Source organism: Monopterus albus, unplaced genomic scaffold, assembly GCF_001952655.1.
Source record: "Monopterus albus unplaced genomic scaffold, M_albus_1.0 scaffold5.1, whole genome shotgun sequence".
In the NCBI taxonomy this organism is placed as follows: Eukaryota; Metazoa; Chordata; class Actinopteri; order Synbranchiformes; family Synbranchidae; genus Monopterus; species Monopterus albus.
The window spans coordinates 3,049,912-3,067,758 of NW_018127885.1; the positions used below are offsets into that span (position 1 = coordinate 3,049,912).

At 40.0% G+C, this 17,847-nt stretch overlaps 1 protein-coding gene and 1 long non-coding RNA gene across 3 annotated transcripts in view; one reads left to right on the forward strand and one right to left on the reverse strand.

Moving 5' to 3' along the window:
- Positions 1 to 6,646: 6,646 nt before the first annotated feature.
- LOC109966716 (uncharacterized) lies at positions 6,647 to 11,653 on the reverse strand. Its single transcript, XR_002275816.1, has 3 exons — positions 11,566 to 11,653; positions 7,286 to 7,323; positions 6,647 to 6,811 (listed from the first exon to the last, which is right to left on the reverse strand). It is a non-coding gene; the product is annotated as an uncharacterized LOC109966716 (long non-coding RNA).
- Positions 11,152 to 17,847, forward strand: part of ttc23 (tetratricopeptide repeat domain 23) — a 12,756-nt gene continuing 6,060 nt past the window's right edge. Inside the window, exons 1-5 of one of the 2 annotated variants that reach the window (XM_020611768.1) lie at positions 11,152 to 11,638; positions 11,915 to 12,030; positions 12,413 to 12,536; positions 12,864 to 13,011; positions 13,098 to 13,223. In XM_020611768.1, the coding sequence (XP_020467424.1) occupies positions 11,581 to 11,638; positions 11,915 to 12,030; positions 12,413 to 12,536; positions 12,864 to 13,011; positions 13,098 to 13,223 (572 nt within the window). In that variant the 5' untranslated portion in view covers positions 11,152 to 11,580. Of the gene's footprint in view, positions 11,639 to 11,861; positions 12,031 to 12,412; positions 12,537 to 12,863; positions 13,012 to 13,097; positions 13,224 to 17,847 lie in introns of both variants that reach the window. The other variant, XM_020611777.1, reaches the window with a different exon arrangement.

The window sequence follows — 17,847 nt, forward strand, 5'->3', positions numbered from 1 at the left end:
CAGTGTAGCACATTCCAAACGTAAGTGTTTTTTTCTGTTGTACTTCATGGAACAGAGCCACACACTAGTCAGAAGAAACTGGAGAGGTTAGATATGAAATTTAATGCAAAATAAAACACTTGAAGTACACTGAGCCTCTCATTATAATACTGTAATGACAGAGTGCTGCTAAAGAAAAAGTAAGCAGACAAGAATAATGCAAATAAAAAACAGTGTTTTTTAACCAGGCTACTGGCATGGTTGTATGGTCTGTCTGTCTATTGGCCAGTTGGTCCACCACTTTGGTCTTCACTGAAAAATCTCAACAACTATTCAGGGGATTTCCATGTGCAGACATTCAGAGGGTACATTCAAATTCCCTAAACTAATTGTTCCTTGCTCCTCAATCATCGCTTTACCCAGATGTCATTCCAGCTTGCCATCTTGAAAGTCATCCCAGAGCTCTTATTCCTGCTTTGAGGAGTGAGGACTGAGGTGCGAGAACAATACATGGAACACAGATGCAATTAAGGGAACTTATAAAGTCTCTTATACCGTAAGTATCGCTGTTTCCCTCAGTTGGTCTTTTCCTTGCGTCTTAGTCCTGCCCATATAAGATGTGAGGAAAAGATACAAGGAAAACATGCAAGGTGAAAGGACTCGAAGAAACATGCTATTAACAACATGAGACGTCCTTTCTTCCTATCCTTCATCTGATGTGTCCAGTCACCAACTGCTTTCCAGTAAAGGGGCACGTTAGTTCATAAAAGAAACTTCTGTATCCTCCAGCAGCCTCCTCGCTTCTTGATCTTTGATCCTCAGAGCCAATATAAGAGACTTGGAATGTCCTTGGTCAACCTGAACAACTTCCAGGTTGACTGAGGACATAGGAACTATCATAAAAGACAGGGGTATTGTGGTGCAGGGACCACCATTCTAAGAAGTCATTTAAGGATCACTGTTGTGGGGTGGATAGAGCGGATGGGCACTATTTTAATCCTGCAAGTCACCTAGGCTTTTTTTAAAAAAAATGTTTGCATGAATTTTGATAATTCACAAACAACAAGTAACACATGGAAATAGGTTTTGCAAAGTAAAATTTTTAAAAAAAGATTCTTACGGTGAAATTATATTATTTAGTAATGCCTGCAACGTCTTTGCAGATCACCAGTGGACCATAGACCATTGGTTAACAAAAGGTGGATTGAATTTATCCATGATACACCAGCACTTTCATCCCATAAAATGAAACATTAACATAATAAAGCAGCATTCAAGAGTTAAACAGTACTCTTTCTGCTTAAATAATATCAATACCATCACGATCTCCTCCACTCCCATGGCCTAAATCTCATTTTTCTGATTTACCCTCAGTATTTTTTCACCTTCCATTTGCTGCTTTTCATTATTTGTCTGTAAGTCTTCTACAAAATGATGCCAAAGCATTCCAGCATCATAAGCAAATGGGCACGGGCCCCTCTCTGAAATACTAGACAATCAATCAGATCAGGTTTGCCCTTCTGGAGCAACAAGCCCCTATCCTACCTGGCCATCAGTCATGCCCCACCTCTGGTTGTCCTCTTACCTATTTTCACACCATCTCTTTCACTCCACAGCTAACATGATGACTTATTATATTTTTCAACTTGATTCCCCTTGATGTTTGTTCTCTAGCTCTCTAGCTACCTGTGAGTTACAATCCCGTCTGTTGATTTTCATGTTAGCTGGAGAATTAGCTCCAAATGTTTGGCAGAATGTCAAAAGCAAGCAGGGGGAGAGAGAAGAAAGGGAGAGAAAAGGAGCTCTGAATTAAAATTTTGTGGCTATTTATCTTTATAATTAATATTTATCACAAAAAGGAGTATCTGTTCTTTTTGGATACTTACAGAGAAGTCTGTGATGATGGCATAATTGTTGTACAATTACTATACTACCTTCACTTGCTAAGTAAAAAGTTTCTATGCACTCTTCTTTACAAGGTTAAAAAAGGAGAGGATGTTATAAAGCTTTCCATGACAAATTGCCACTTGTGCAAATAAATTTATAATGCCAGTACTGTGTGAAGGTATATTGTCTTCATGGGGGTAAGGCTTCACCCCAGTGTATTAAAAATGAAACGAAAGTCAAAGCTTTTCCCAAAAGGGCGCAACATATGCCTGCACTATAAGGTCACCTTTAAGGCTGCTGTGCTCCACTGTGCACAGAACTAAGAGGTACATTTAGCACATCAGCTAAGCATCAACTAACAATTTCACAGCTTGACTGATTACACAAGTGTTTGTTTGTATTATCTGCTGCAGATCAGTTAGGTGAATTTGCAAAGAGCTACCTCACTTTTCATATTTGTCACAGTTAGAGAGATGATTTTTGGAAATGTTCCTTACCATAATAAACCTAAATTGTGAGCAAATCATCCTGAAAACTGTTTCCAAAGAGTTCGTAAATCAAGCCTTGCAGACAGCCATTCCATCAAGAGCAAAGCATAACCATGCAAATTGCAACCATCTGAGTCATTTAGTTCCATTAGAGAGAAGTGTTTCTCTTAATGCAAATGGGTAAGTAAGAGGGCTGCATCAGTTCTGGACGAAGGACCAGCATGACCCGATGTGTGTACATAAACCACAGCTGTAGTGATGGATGGCTGGTTTGACAGTGTCATGTTCTGTGATGTAGTGGAATAAAGAGCCCATTGTGACACTGTGATATCCGCCATCACACACACAAACCTCTCAAAACACCACGTGTATCATTGTCTACAGATGCTGGAATGAGGATGTGTGACAAAGGAATTGTTTGACAGTGTAGGTGTTATGAAAGGGTAAAAATCTGTGCATGTAATTGCATAATCGGGAACAAATAACACACTTGTCTGATTACATCAGAGACACAACAGGAGAGAAAATCGGTCACCTTTGCTACAGTAGCTCTGCCATCCTGCTGTTTTCTACCTCCATATGTGGTCACAGGAGGATAACAAATGAAAAAGCAGAGATGGAGAGTGAAAACAAGACCAACCATTCCTTCAGGAAGGACCCTTAAGGGTTTAGAGGTCCTAAAAAATAAGACTAATTTGAAGGTCATTTAAAGAGCGCCAGGCAATGCAGCTCAGGAGGGGTTCCTCAGAACAAGTGCAGGGGGAGAGGCTTGGGTTGCACTGCTGTGAGGTAGGCACTCCAATGCTCCCCCTTTTGCTCTTCATCAATCTCTCCCATCCACTGAGATCCTCCTCTGACCCACATAGCCAGAGAGAGGGGGTTGCCTTTCTTCCATTATTGATACCACTGCATCACACAACCTGCACATACCTGAACCAAGTCCGCAGAGGAACCACAAAGGTCAGAGAACCACAGGCAGACATTTAGCCTTTCATTCACACCCACAGCCAAAGGTATTGGACAAACCCCTGCTTTTGATATTATGATTTCACAAACCACTTATTTTTGAGGTGTGCGAGTGATTCATTTCAGTTGCAAGCAGGTGAGATCAGCTTCAGCTAGAATGCTCCTTTAAATGCACCGACTGCACAAAAGAAACATTACTGACTGACTTTTGGGTCATTAAATGTGCACCTCAGATTACATATTAGGTAACATGAGAGCTAATGTTCATTTAACTGTTGTCTGGTTCAGACAGATAGTCGCTCTTTTTCTCTTGTTTCTGGCCAGATGCCACACATTTTTACATGTGTTTAGAGAAACATGTGAAACATGTTTATGCTGGATCCCTCTGTAGCATAAACATAATTGTGAATTGCAGCACTCTGAGTGAACAAATGGGCAACTTTTCCCCTGGTTAACACCAAAGTGACAGAGGCTGCAGTGCTGGACCACAGTGTACCAAGGATAAGGAGCAACTCCATCCACTCTTCATGTGTGTATGCATGAGCATTTTGATATCGGGATATAGAGATACAAACAAACCCCTCAGCATCATTTTAGGAAATGTCTGGTGAGCAGTTGCTGTTCTGTGTTTTAGCAGCTAAAGCTTGATTCACTGGCCATGGGAAAACTCCCCCGTGCACATATCTCACTGTCACAACGTCACTAAAACTGCAATTATGAAGGAACATACACACTGTCAACAAACAAAACACGGTTATTGGTTTAGTACACCATTGTCTAAACAAAGAACGGCAATATCACCTACAAAGCTCTCTGTAATCTTTGATTTTGACACAGAATAGACAGAAGAAGCTTTAGTGGTGAAACAATGGCTGATTGGTTGTCTGCATATGCTTTGAATTAGGCCGAGGTTTAGATTAGGATAAACACAAGTTTAAGACATTCTAAGCCTTTTCCATAGCAGAGAACAATTCACATATGAATACAAAACTATTGTTTGACCAAGCACTGGCATGGAACAACACTGCTGAATGGAAAGACAGTTTATCTTATCATACTATAACTATCAAGTCTTTGCTGTGGACAGCTTCAGTCAGTTCAAAGGAGGGGGTGCCTGGCTCAAGTGCCTGGTTTTGTTTCTACTTCTGAAAAGCGGCATTTCCTGCACAAATACTTTGATTACAGTACTGAAAGACATCTCTTATTCTGTGTTTGAATAACATGCTTTATCTGAAGTGCAGCAGCCGCAAAGACATTAGCATATTTGCTGCGAGTCAGAATTGGATACCTTTGTTAAAGTGGTAAAACCACTCATGCAATTTAACAGCAATAGATTTGTGCCAGTTCGTCTCCAAATTTGGTATTTCAGTATCTTCATAAATATGAAACTCTGTATATCAGACCTCCAGAACTGAACAAATATCTGAGGTGGAAGGGTATTTATAAATCTAATAATTTTTAATGGTCTTCTGGTTCGGTGATTAAAGCCACACCCATAGGAGAAACTTGACTATTTAAAGGTGCAGTTTGTAAGATCTAAGGATACATTAGCAGAAATTGGCTTTAGTATGCATGACAGTTTTCATTAATATGTAATCACCAGAAAATATGACTGTTTGTGATTTCTTAAGCTTAGAATGAGCCTTTTATATTTACAGAGTGAGTCCTTCATCGTGGAAGCCACCATGATGAGCTGCCCTGTTTTTTACAGTAGCCCAGAACAAACAAACCACACAGTGGTTGAATGTCGTGTTTTCACATGGAGGCAGCAGCTTGGACTTGGAGATGGCTGTAAAAAAAAAAAGAAGATAAAAGTAAGATTAGAAACAAGAGGAAGCACTGTCATGGGTTTAAGAACTATAATTTGAATAAATGGCGAATCATAGTCAAACTTTAACATAAGAAAAAGGAAGGCAGCACGAGTCCCCGTCGTCAAAGAAGCAAAGACATGAAGAAACGTGATAATGTCAGCTACGGTCAAGTGAGCTGTCAATTGCAAAAAACCCAGTCAAACCAGTGGCCCTTCCACTTTTGTTGTGCCTCTTCTCTTCAATTATGGTAAGGGTGCTTGGAGGGGCCAAGATGGACGTTTAATGGCTGAGTGTTTACTAATAGGCCTAATGAGTAAAATGGCATTATTGCACATCTTAATATGTGTGTATTCAGCCTTCTTGAAAATTACACTGCAGTCAAGTGAGCCACTGTTGGCTTTTGTTTGGTCAAGTCAGCCCCACTTGTTTTCCAAGTGCATAATTTATCCTACATTTATGGTAATCACTGTGAAACGGCTGTGAGGGCAGTCGAACACTATGTATGAACGCTTTACTGACTGTTACAATCTGAAACATCACCGCTAGATGTCACTAAATTTCAGACACCACACCTTTAAACCATGATACACACCTGAGTGAACTCGGTGCCCTCTGCATATGATGCATGAGTCTTTGTGAAAACAGAATGATCTAAGAAACCATATAGAGTAGAATATGTCACAACTAAAAAAAAATCTGCTCTAATGGCTCCTACTCTAAACAATACTTCTTGTGCAAGGGGTTCATGTTCTTGCTGAGGGGTAAATGTCTGTGGGTTAACTAACAGGAAGTGGGGACAGCTGTATAGAAGTGAGATGCTGGTTTGTGGTTTTAACAAATAACTGTGACATATCTAACCTGCACGAGCATATCATTGATGGTTGTAAGCATTACTTTGTCAATTTCATCCATAAGTTGTTTTCTTCCTATACAAAACTGTTCATATATTGCTGTGTTGACAATTCAAGCTAGGGAAAGTTGAATATTAAGACACGATAAAAACTGATCTTGTTAGCCCACCACTAAATGTGAAAAAGCAAACATCAAATGAGGTTTTTATAAAATGTTTTTAATAGTTCAAAATGGGATGGCACGGTGGCACAGTGGTTAGCACTCTTGCCTCACAGCAAAAAGGTCCACACCCCGACCATGTTTGCATGTTCTCTGGTTTCTTCCCACAGTCCAAAGACAGGCAGGTTAGCTTGTTTGGTGACTCTAAATTAGACTTCACCCAGAATTTGCATCTGGCGTAAAACAAGTTTAGCATGAGCATCGTCAGTTGGGTGGCGACCCCTAACAGGAGCAGCCGAAAGTGGAAGAAGAAGGTTATAATAGTTCAAAATACATAATTTAGCAAATTCTCTAATTTTATTGAACACAAACAGTCATATCACACAATAACAATCTGAAATTACTGAATTTGAATCTTCTAATGATGCACGAGTAAAAGAAGAATAAAGAATAAAAACATTATTTATGCATTTATTTGTGCATTTCTTTACATTTTGATTCAGCTCAAGGAAAAGAATCCAGCCACCGGTCGTATGAATCATCCTGCATGTTGATAACACCGCTCTTGCACATGCTGGACACACTGTGACTTGTTATCTTGTCTGTCTGTGACTGCACAGTTGTGAGGCAGACGTTTGAGGGAATTCACCCATACTCTCTGCGCAGCTTCTGTAGATACAAGGCACAGGCTTTATGACCAATCAGCTGATTAAGTGGTTTTATTCAATTAATCAATTACAATAATAAATGGATGGATAGTCAAAAATTTAAAGCCATTGTATGATTGCGAGACAGTTTGCTGGCACCACTTCTCCTGTATCTTTCACAAAAATAACCTCTATTCACCATTAATGTTTGTTGGAATAGGTTCATATAAACTGAAGTACTGGGGTGTAAACGTACATAAAAACTTCTTTTTCTCCTGCTACCTGTACAGTCTGCAGTTAAACCTCCAGCATGCATATGGTTGAGCCAGGAAGCTCTGCCTTGCATGTAAAAGTACTGATCCAGTAAGCACACAGTGTAAAAAGAATTTGCTGTGAGCTATGCCTCCACTCAAAACAATATGCATAAAACCCAAAAGGTTCACTGGGGTGTTCAAACAGTAGTGTGTAAATGTCATAGTTTTTAATTAGTAAATACCTGGATTTTAGTCTTGATTGTCTGCTGGAGAGGCCATCCTGGTGAATTTAAGACAGTAAAGAGATGGTGAGGAACATATACAACACTCACTTTAAAATAAATAATTCTCTGTGTTTTAATGGCTAGCTCATTTTATCTATTAAGTATTTGCTCATCCTACAGATTGTTAAAATGCACAAGGATGTAACAACTCAACAACCCAAAAGTTCCTCAAATAGATCATTATTGATCTATAAAGTATAACTCATTAGTCTTCTATAAAGAAATCTGCACCAAAAGAGATGGACATGATGGCAGCTCTGTGAAGACGATACTTGAAAACTGATGCAGTGCAAAAACCACCATTTGATTCTGTAGCAACACGGGATGAAAAAGCACCTCTTTCAATAATTTGTTCATTTGTACTACATACCATAGGTTTGCTTAGCAGCCTCACAGTGTGATTGGAATAAAACAGTAGGATGATTAGAAGTGTTTGACTGGAGTTTGGCAAGGGTGAGAAATTTTAAGTGCTCACCCTCCACCTCTCATCATCCACCCCCACACACTCCCTCAAATGTCTACACATACACAAAAACCACACAGATGTCAGAGAGGTCTGAGTGACTCTACTCCTGTCACTGGGTCTATGCTGTGAAAACAGCACCCTCCCCTCCTCTCCTCACCCTCTCCCCTCTCTCCCTCTTCTCTGGACGCCAGCCTGACATACCAGACCTTGTTCGTTAGCGCATATTTTTACCCACCGTTACTAAATTAGGAAGCCAGAGGGAGCAAATGGAGTGTGGCTGCCAAGGCAGAAGAAGAAGGGTCTGATCAGGCCTGGGTTTGCTGAGGGCCGATGCCAACCCTACCAGCTTCATTAAGAGCCACTTGGGTTTCAGAAATAGAAGCCCAACAGGGACCAGGGCCAAACAGAGCCCCGAACGGCCAGCCAAAAACTCATGGGACAAACAAACAAATAAACGGGTTGTCTCATAGTCTGCCAGAATAAACCGGCAGAAGCCATCCCAGGGAGCCATAAGAAGTTATGTTAGGCAGTACTGCTCACAAAATATACCCTGCCCTGAGACTAAAAGTGGTGACAGTACACATATTGCTAGTCCGATACAAAATAAATTAACCTAGAAAGCTGTCTCTGGAGACCAATTTCTCAAAGCAGCCACAGAGACTTGACTTCTTGCTTATTTGGCATGGATCTTGTGCACTGATGTAAGAAAATATTTCCACAAGGAAATGTACACATCCTCTTGGCATGTAACGTTTATGCCTATGAATGTACAGAATGATGTGGAACACACATATAACAGTACCTTATCTGTATTTTTAAAAACATGTTTTATTTTAATCCTGAAAGGCCTTGCCATATTTTTTTTATCTTCATCTACACTTACAGTTCAGACTTCTAGTACTACAAAATTTATTTTTATTTCATTTAGAGGGGAAAAGCATGTTTGCTATGCAGTATCACTTTTATTTAGGGGATATTTGGTGTTTCAGGACCACAATATGAACAATAACACTTTAGGAAAACGTGCTTTCTTATACATTAAAATTAGGGGTTATAAAACCATAAAGGAGTGTCATTGTTCATTGTTTACATCTCATGTGAGTGGCACCTCTCAACCCGTGCAATACAGTGACTTCAGTCCATTTAACATCCACCCATTAAAACTAATGAGCTATTAGCAGCTGACTTTGAGCAACTTTAAAGTCAATTGTGCCACTCCTATACAGTATATTATCCAAGACAGATATAATCTATATCCCTGCTTTGTATATAGGGTGGCTTTGACTGACTGACACAGCTGCTGTTTTTTGTTATGATAATCCTTTTGATTACATGGCTTATGCACTTCATAACTTCACAAAAAACGTATGTTATCGTGTTTTCCCATTTGTCAGCCTTTTAGCATGTGTATGTGACCAAACAATGGCTTGAAATCCTATGTAACATCATAGGATATCAGAGAAAACATGAAATAAATGATCTGATAAATGCTGTAGGTGCAGTTTGGATAAAACTGAAGAATGAATGAAGCCTTTAGGTTTAAATATTGCCACTTTTACTCTCTGAAGTGTGCATGCCCAGGGGAGAGGCCAAAAAGCCATGGCCATCACTTCTCAAAAGAGCACTACATTATAATACTCCCTTGTGCACAACTGTACAATAAAACCCTGTAGTGTTCTCTGGGACCATTGGCTACTCTTGTGTTACTATACTGACATCTAGTGGAGTCATTAGAAAACTACATTTTATGTTCAAAACTAAAGGTTCTAGGTGGTTGGCCACAATACCATACATAATCCATCCATCCATCCATCCATTATCTCTACCTCTTATTCCTTAATGGGGTCACAGGGGGCTGGAGCCAACCCCAACTAACATTGGGTGAGAGGCAGGGTACAGCTTGGACAGGTCGCCAGTCTATCACAGAGCTGACATGTAAAGAAACAACCACACACACACGCCCACCATACGTAATACAAAAACATTTAGGTTAATGACATTTATATCTTGTTTCTAAGACAGTGCTTGGCATTTCAGAAAACTGTGCCTGGGTAAAACGTATTTAAAATAAAAAATGTAGGCTATTCGATGTAATCACAGGCCTAATTTAAATCTACCCCTTTAAGTCATTTCCATTCTCTACTACTTCTACTACTACTAATAACAATAATAATAATAATAATAAAATACATAGAAAATATATTTTGATGCAATGATAAAAACAGGACCTAAAGATGAGTCAATAAAGCTTGCTTATCATGAAATTTATTGTGCTTGAATGCTATATACTGACAAACACAATTTAAAGGCAGTGTCAACAAATCCCATTAGTAGTTACCCAGATCACTCACAGCCTTCTTCATGTTCAGCCACACTGGCTGTTATGATGCCATGTAGCACTGGAAGACATATCACAACATACTAAGTACCTTTCTACCCTCTCTCACTGTCCTACTAGGATTATACTGAACAATATTATATTAACCTAACTATGAGCTTTATCAAAAAGGAAAGTCTTAAGTCTAATCTTAAAGGTAGAGAGGGTGTCTGCCTGGGAGCTGGTTCCATAAATGTTTCTAAAACTGTTGTATTGAAGTTACATCTGTGAGAGTTGTGGAAAGGATGTGGTAATTTTTTTTCTTAATAGTTGTGATTTTATTTGTAAAGAAACTCATGAAGTCATTACTATTGAGATCTAAGGGAATATTAAGCCATTGTTTACACAGTGGCTGGTTGTTCTCTTTTTTTAAAACTTCATTTCACAGAATAAAAGTACAATATAAAGAAAACACAACAGAAGAGTGCCAGGGGTAAATAATAAATAAAATAAATAATAAAATGAATGGGAAAAAATGAAGGGAAAGCTGCATATTCTTAATAAAGAGCTGATATGTTTGACAAAGTAAAGTCTTCAAAGCTTTGCATTGTTAGAAAAGGAGATAGTCTTTATGTAAAAGTCTGTGTAACTACAAAAAGATAGGCAGCAGGCTTTGTTTTTTTTCAGATGGGTAGAACATATTTGCCCTCAAGGACAGTAATGTTGATTCAAAATTGTTGTTCTCCATGTAAACATCCCATACAATGACCATGAACACCAAAAACTAAATTCTCATTCAAAGTTTCTGCCACAGAAAAACTGTTGATGTCTTCAAAAATTCAAAATTTCTTTAAGAAATGCTTTGTTAATAGCATCTGTGGATAATCATATATGTCACATCTTTCATTTTATTTACTACAAAGTCATTCCGAGGTAGACAGTTAATGCCATGTTTATCTACTCATAAACCCATTTACACGCGTGAAACATATGTTTAGGGTAGTTTGCACTTTGGTGGATTTATTTCCCGGTGTTAGCGCTGTTGGCACCGTTACCAACCACTTTGCTCGTTGCCAGAATTAAAATTAAATTAACAAATTGCCGCTAAATTTGTCAAACTAGGGCATACTGTTTTGAACAGGCTCTTGAACGCAGCCCCACTTCCTTTGCACTACGTCCACGTACCGTCAGTGATGGATGGCGTCCCTATTAAACACATCCCGGTTATAGGAGATTAAACGACATGCTTTTAGAGCTACATTTTAGACATGTTTAGATATTGACGTTCAATTATTGCTTATATTCTCCCAATGAAAGGATCAGAAGTTTTCCCTACCTACTGTAGTAACGCGCAGTGTAAACACGGAAACGAATAAGTGTCGGTGGCTCGGTTATTGTTACATCCATAGACTGTTTAAAATGCGTTAAATCACACCTGCATTGAGGCTGACTTACCTCTCAGATGTGAAAATGGATGATAATCGCTCATTGACAAAACGCCACCCAGTTCCTTCGAGTCTCCTGCTGGGTAAGTATCTTCTTACAACACTTTTGTTTGACCCGTGGATTTACTCTGTTACCCAGTGACCAAACTAAAACATAAGGAAATAGCCGATAAAAGAGTTTAAAGTCTCAGATCAAGTGTAGCATCAGTCAGTGGTCAACATTTTAGTGAAAGGTTGCAAAAACTGTCTTAATATGTATTGTTTTTCTATAATGTAGTGACGTGCCTTGTCTGACTAAACTTGCAGATCATTTGTGGCAAGCACCATCATGAGCGTGTATGCATCTCCTTGTGGTTCAGGTGTGTTGAGTCCCTCACAAACAGATTGTGCCAAGAAGAATTTTATAATGATGCTCCCAGAAGAAAAACTCAGGATGTTTGACAGCCGAGCTCAGGCCCATGAAGACAACCAAGAGGTGGGTCCAGTAGATTTTGGTGGTGTTTACAGGACTGCTGCATGTGTATTCTGTACAAGTATGCACATCCCTAGGGATAAATAATTATCACTAGGTATGTTTACATGCTTATTAGTATCCTGGTTTTGAGAGTTCTTGTTATAAAACAAAGAAAAGCAGTGTATCTTCAAATCTAAAAAGCAGGAACCAGCATGTACATGCTGTTTAAATAACTTGAATACAAATTATTACAAAATGTCATCTACATATTTTTCAGATGTACACACCTCACATTAGTAAGGCTGACACCCTCTAAGATGCTTCATTTTATTGGCATGGGTTTTGATGCTTGGTGCAGCGGACTGTTAAGAGATATCACACTGACAGTCTCTTCTGTGCTCAGTTCGATGCCTGCATCCAGGACCTTGTGCACTGTGTGGCTCTGACAAGGCTGGTGTACGGGGAGGGACATCTGAAAGTAGCCCAGGCCCATGCCAGACTGGCTAAAGCATATTTCCACTTCAAAGGTAAGTCTGATAGATAGTTGTAACTACAAACTTTGAAATCGGCTTTTAAAATTTGCACTTAAGACAGATACACAAACCACACAACAGTCTTTGAGGGATGCATCTACACCAAATTGTACTAAAAGATAAGTTTTATAAATGTATGACTTTTTTTTAACTGATGTGCAATGCAGTTTGATCAGTCCATGTGCTACAATCTGCGATGTTACTTTGCTCTGTTAAGGAGCTAATGAAAGGAATAACTGGGAGTCATTTTAAGATGACATTCAGATTTAGAGTTGGCATGCTATTCAGTTCGCACACAGTATTGTTTTTGTGTTCTCTCAGGCTTTGGACTGCAGGCCCAGAAGCACTCGGCCCAGGCCAGAGAGCTGCTTCCTTCCATCTCCTCCTGCAGAGATGACAAACTTGAAGTTCTCACATGTCTTCTGGGCGTACACCTCACACAGGGAGGAGCTGCACTGCTTACAAACACATATCCTTGTCATAATATGTATAGCAATAATAGGACTGAGCAGAAATATCACTTCAAATAACAAGAATTCCTTGACTCTTTTCAACTCTTGAGGAGGCGGAATCCTTTTTTCTGGAAGCAAAAGTCATTCTGGATGAGCTTCATCACTACAGTGGCATCAACCAGGAAGAGAAGATTAAAACTGAGCTGGAAATATCCACTGGTCTATGCAGGTTCAGTAGTGAAAAACGGATTGTGTGCTATTTTTATGCCTCTGTACTGATGATTAGAAGTGATCAGATTGTGGTCACAGTGACTTCATGTTTGTCCCAGTGTTGTGTATATGAGATCTCAGGAACACCTTGAGTGAATTTCTTCAAATTTGGCACAAATGTCCACTTGGACTCGAGGATGAGCTGGTTAGATTTCGGTGGTCAAAGGTCAAGGTCATTGTCCTCATGTCTGTCCCATTCCCAGGAATTTGACTAGTTGGCAGAGGCTTACAACAGCGAAGCAGTAAGTCAGGTTGGATTTGTTTCAGCAGCAGCAGCAGCAGCACACTGACATGGGTCAAAACAGAAGATTTACGATGTGGTAAATGCACAGTAGGTTAGAGGCTTGAATGCAGCATTTACGACCTGGATAGTTAATAACAGCTGTGTCTCGGTTTTAAGCAGTGCTGCCCGATAATCAGGTGATTTGCTCTATTTATTTCCTCTGACTTATAGTATCATGTTCAGGCTGAAGTGAATAACGGCACCATTGCCAATTAAAAGGTAACGGGTCAGGTCTTTCCAGTGGGGAGTTAAGAGTAACGCTTGAGCACTTTGCACTAAACAGTTATTATAGCCAAATAAGTTTTCTCAAATGCTCAAAATTTCAATTACAGTACCTTAGATTTGAGCTATACCACAAGATGGCGATAGATTCCTGCAAGTTTGCATAAAATGAACCATATACCTTTTTTGGGAGGGGTGCTGGCTTAGTTGTACTGGTAAAAGTTTTATTTCATTTTATCTTGGCAACAATTTAAGGAATCAGTGTTTTTCCCTGTCGCTGTCCAGACCACTCACCACCCAGTGTGGGTGTTTTTCCAGACCTGATGGGTGGGATTTTTGCATACAAGCAGCATTTCTCCCTTTTTTCCATGAGCTCTGTGCCTTTTTATATGTTCAGCTTTGGCTCCTTCCTTTGTTACTTTCACCTTGAGACACTGTAAAACCCCTTCTCTGTCAGCTGTTTTGTGCAATTTCCATGATATTGATTTGTTTCTACCACTTTAGAATATGCATTGGCAATGCAATAGTGGTATTGACAAAATAGATCCCAAGGGTAGTGCTGCTTGCTCAGGAAAAGATTAGTGAACATCTCACCAAGCACAAACATCAAGTGCAGTGGAGGCTGATTGTGTCATTAGGGAACTGCATGGCCTGGCAACAGAAAAAAATAGCAGCCTGTCACTGCTATGGATGAAATGAGACACTCAAGCAGGAAATAAAGTGAAGCCTTACCTGGGTTGCAAGAACACCTCTGGTGTCTTTATTTTGATCCTGTAAATCTTTGTATGTGAAAGGACTAGCTGGTTTTGAAGATGTGTATAAGTTTAGACTTTGTAAACAGTTAGTGCTCTTTCCCAAAATGCTGTGGGAATGATTTCCACATAAGTTTATTTACCATACAGAGAACAAGTTTGAGGAAACTCTGTTCTACTCCAAACATTTCACAACACTGTTAAAGTCTTGTAAGCAAACAATACTGTCAGAATTTGGACTGGTTCTTTAATTGGTGTGTGTTTGTGTGTGTGTGTGTGGGGGGGGGGGGTAAAATTTCCTATCTCAGTATCTATTTAAATCTCAAACAGCATTCCTGTACCATGTAAACAGGCCTTATCAGCAGCCAAGGTGAGCTGCACTCGTAGGAATTTGTAAATGATGCCACCCTGTTCTGTTTCAGAGTCAGTTTGTTGACATGATTAGTGTAATTGAAAAAATGTGCAGACTCTGGCTGGTGAGTATGCCTGCCAGATCTCTTTTGTTAGGTGGTGCCTAAGAATGCAGCATGTTTCTAAAGCTCTGTCAGTCAGCACTGTTGTGATGGAGGGGAATGTGTTCACCAAAGCCTGAAACAATAAAGTAAGCTCAGGTCTCTTCTAGATCCTGGTCCAAACATGCTGAGTTTCACACTCAAGGTGTGCAATTAAGATCTGCCAGATGGGATGGGACAGTCAAGGCAGCAATATTTGTTGGCTTTAAATTTGTCCTTTTGTTTGTATTTTCAAATGTGGCCATCGCTGCTCAGATGAGTTATTTGACTTTTTTTTACTTCACATTTTGAACATGCATTTCATAAACTCTTGCTGTTGAATAATGAACTCAAATTCATTTATATTCTGTACACCCTTGGTTTTCATGTTCATGCATCCTATTAATTGGAATGCACTCTGTTCCAGGGTTTGTGCTGTAATCAACCTCCCTGTTCTTCCTCATCTAGTGTGTATACTGTATGTAGGCTATTTACTGGATTCAAATAATATATGTAGTGCATAACCATGCAGATTTTCTGGAATAGGCTGCTGGTTGTGGCCCCTCTTTCACTTTGTCCCAGCCTTACTGTATCCCTTTTCAAGTGACAGCCCAGAGCAAACGTGCTCTGGAAATATTTACAAAAGGCACCGTGTCTCTTGCTTGGCACCACATCTACAAATCCTTAATTGTATTAATCCCTCCCTTGTAGACCTTTAGTAGATTGCAGTGGGATGTGGAATATTACTGTTCTGCCAGGAAGCGTACAAGGACAGAGTGAATGAGGGGATAGAGGGCCATTGTCTTTCTCTGTCCTTACAGGCAGAATGGCAGAACTCAAGTCATGCTGGAATGTTCTATAGTTCTGCTTCAGCCTTCGCTGCTGCCCTAAAAGGACCTGGAGTGCCTGCTGCATGAACACTTAGGGGTGGGGCACTCCTATCCATCACGCCTTGCTAGGATAACCTTGGATACATGGGAAAATGTGAAGACATGAGCCTTCGCAGTGCTTTCCTGTGCTGCTGGCATTTGACCACTGAGCTATGATACTAATGCAGTCCAGGGATGTGGGCATGATGTAACACTGTCAAACTTCAACTTTTTTGTTCTGCTACAGTGCCTTGCGAAAGTATTCGGCCCCCTTGAACTTTGCGACCTTTTGCCACATTTCAGGCTTCAAACATAAAGATATAAAACTGTAATTTTTTGTGAAGAATCAACAACAAGTGGGACACAATCATGAAGTGGAACAAAATTTATTGGATATTTCAAACTTTTTTAACAAATAAAAAAACTGAAAAATTGGGCGTGCAAAATTATTCAGCCCCTTTACTTTCAGTGCAGCAAACGCTCTCCAGAAGTTCAGTGAGGATCTCTGAATGATCCAATGTTGACCTAAATGACAAAGGATGATAAATAGAATCCACCTGTGTGTAATCAAGTCTCCATATAAATGCACCTGCACTGTGATAGTCTCAGAGGTCCGTTTAAAGCGCAGAGAGCATCATGAAGAACAAGGAACACACCAGGCAGGTCCGAGATACTGTTGTGGAGAAGTTTAAAGCCGGATTTGGATACAAAAAGATTTCCCAAGCTTTAAACATCCCAAGGAGCACTGTGCAAGCGATAATATTGAAATGGAAGGAGTATCAGACCACTGCAAATCTACCAAGACCTGGCCGTCCCTCTAAACTTTCAGCTCATACAAGGAGAAGACTGATCAGAGATGCAGCCAAGAGGCCCATGATCACTCTGGATGAACTGCAGAGATCTACAGCTGAGGTGGGAGACTCTGTCCATAGGACAACAATCAGTCGTATACTGCACAAATCTGGCCTTTATGGAAGAGTGGCAAGAAGAAAGCCATTTCTTAAAGATATCCATAAAAAGTGTCGTTTAAAGTTTGCCACAAGCCACCTGGGAGACACACCAAACATGTGGAAGAAGGTGCTCTGGTCAGATGAAACCAAAATCGAACTTTTTGGCAACAATGCAAAACGTTATGTTTGGCGTAAAAGCAACACAGCTCATCACCCTGAACACACCATCCCCACTGTCAAACATGGTGGTGGCAGCATCATGGTTTGGGCCTGCTTTTCTTCAGCAGGGACAGGGAAGATGGTTCAAATTGATGGGAAGATGGATGGAGCCAAATACAGGACCATTCTGGAAGGAAACCTGATGGAGTCTGCAAAAGACCTGAGACTGGGACGGAGATTTGTCTTCCAACAAGACAATGATCCAAAACATAAGGCAAAATCTACAATGGAATGGTTCACAAATAAACATATCCAGGTGTTAGAATGGCCAAGTCAAAGTCCAGACCTGAATCCAGTCGAGAATCTGTGGAAAGAACTGAAAACTGCTGTTCACAAACGCTCTCTATCCAACCTCACTGAGCTCGAGCTGTTTTGCAAGGAGGAATGGGCAAAAATTTCCGTCTCTCGATGTGCAAAACTGATAGAGACATACCCCAAGTGACTTACAGCTGTAATCGCAGCAAAAGGTGGCGCTACAAAGTATTAACTTAAGGGGGCTGAATAATTTTGCATGCCCAATTTTTCAGTTTTTTATTTGTTAAAAAAGTTTGACATATCCAATAAATTTCGTTCCACTTCATGATTGTGTCCCACTTGTTGTTGATTCTTCGCAAAAAATTACAGTTTTATATCTTTATGTTTGAAGCCTGAAATGTGGCAAAAGGTCGCAAAGTTCAAGGGGGCCGAATACTTTCGCAAGGCACTGTAAATATAGGCTGACGATACTGGAGGGCACTTGCTGTTACAGTTTTACCTAAATGTGCATTCTGGAGATGAATTTACTTTCAAATGTCCAG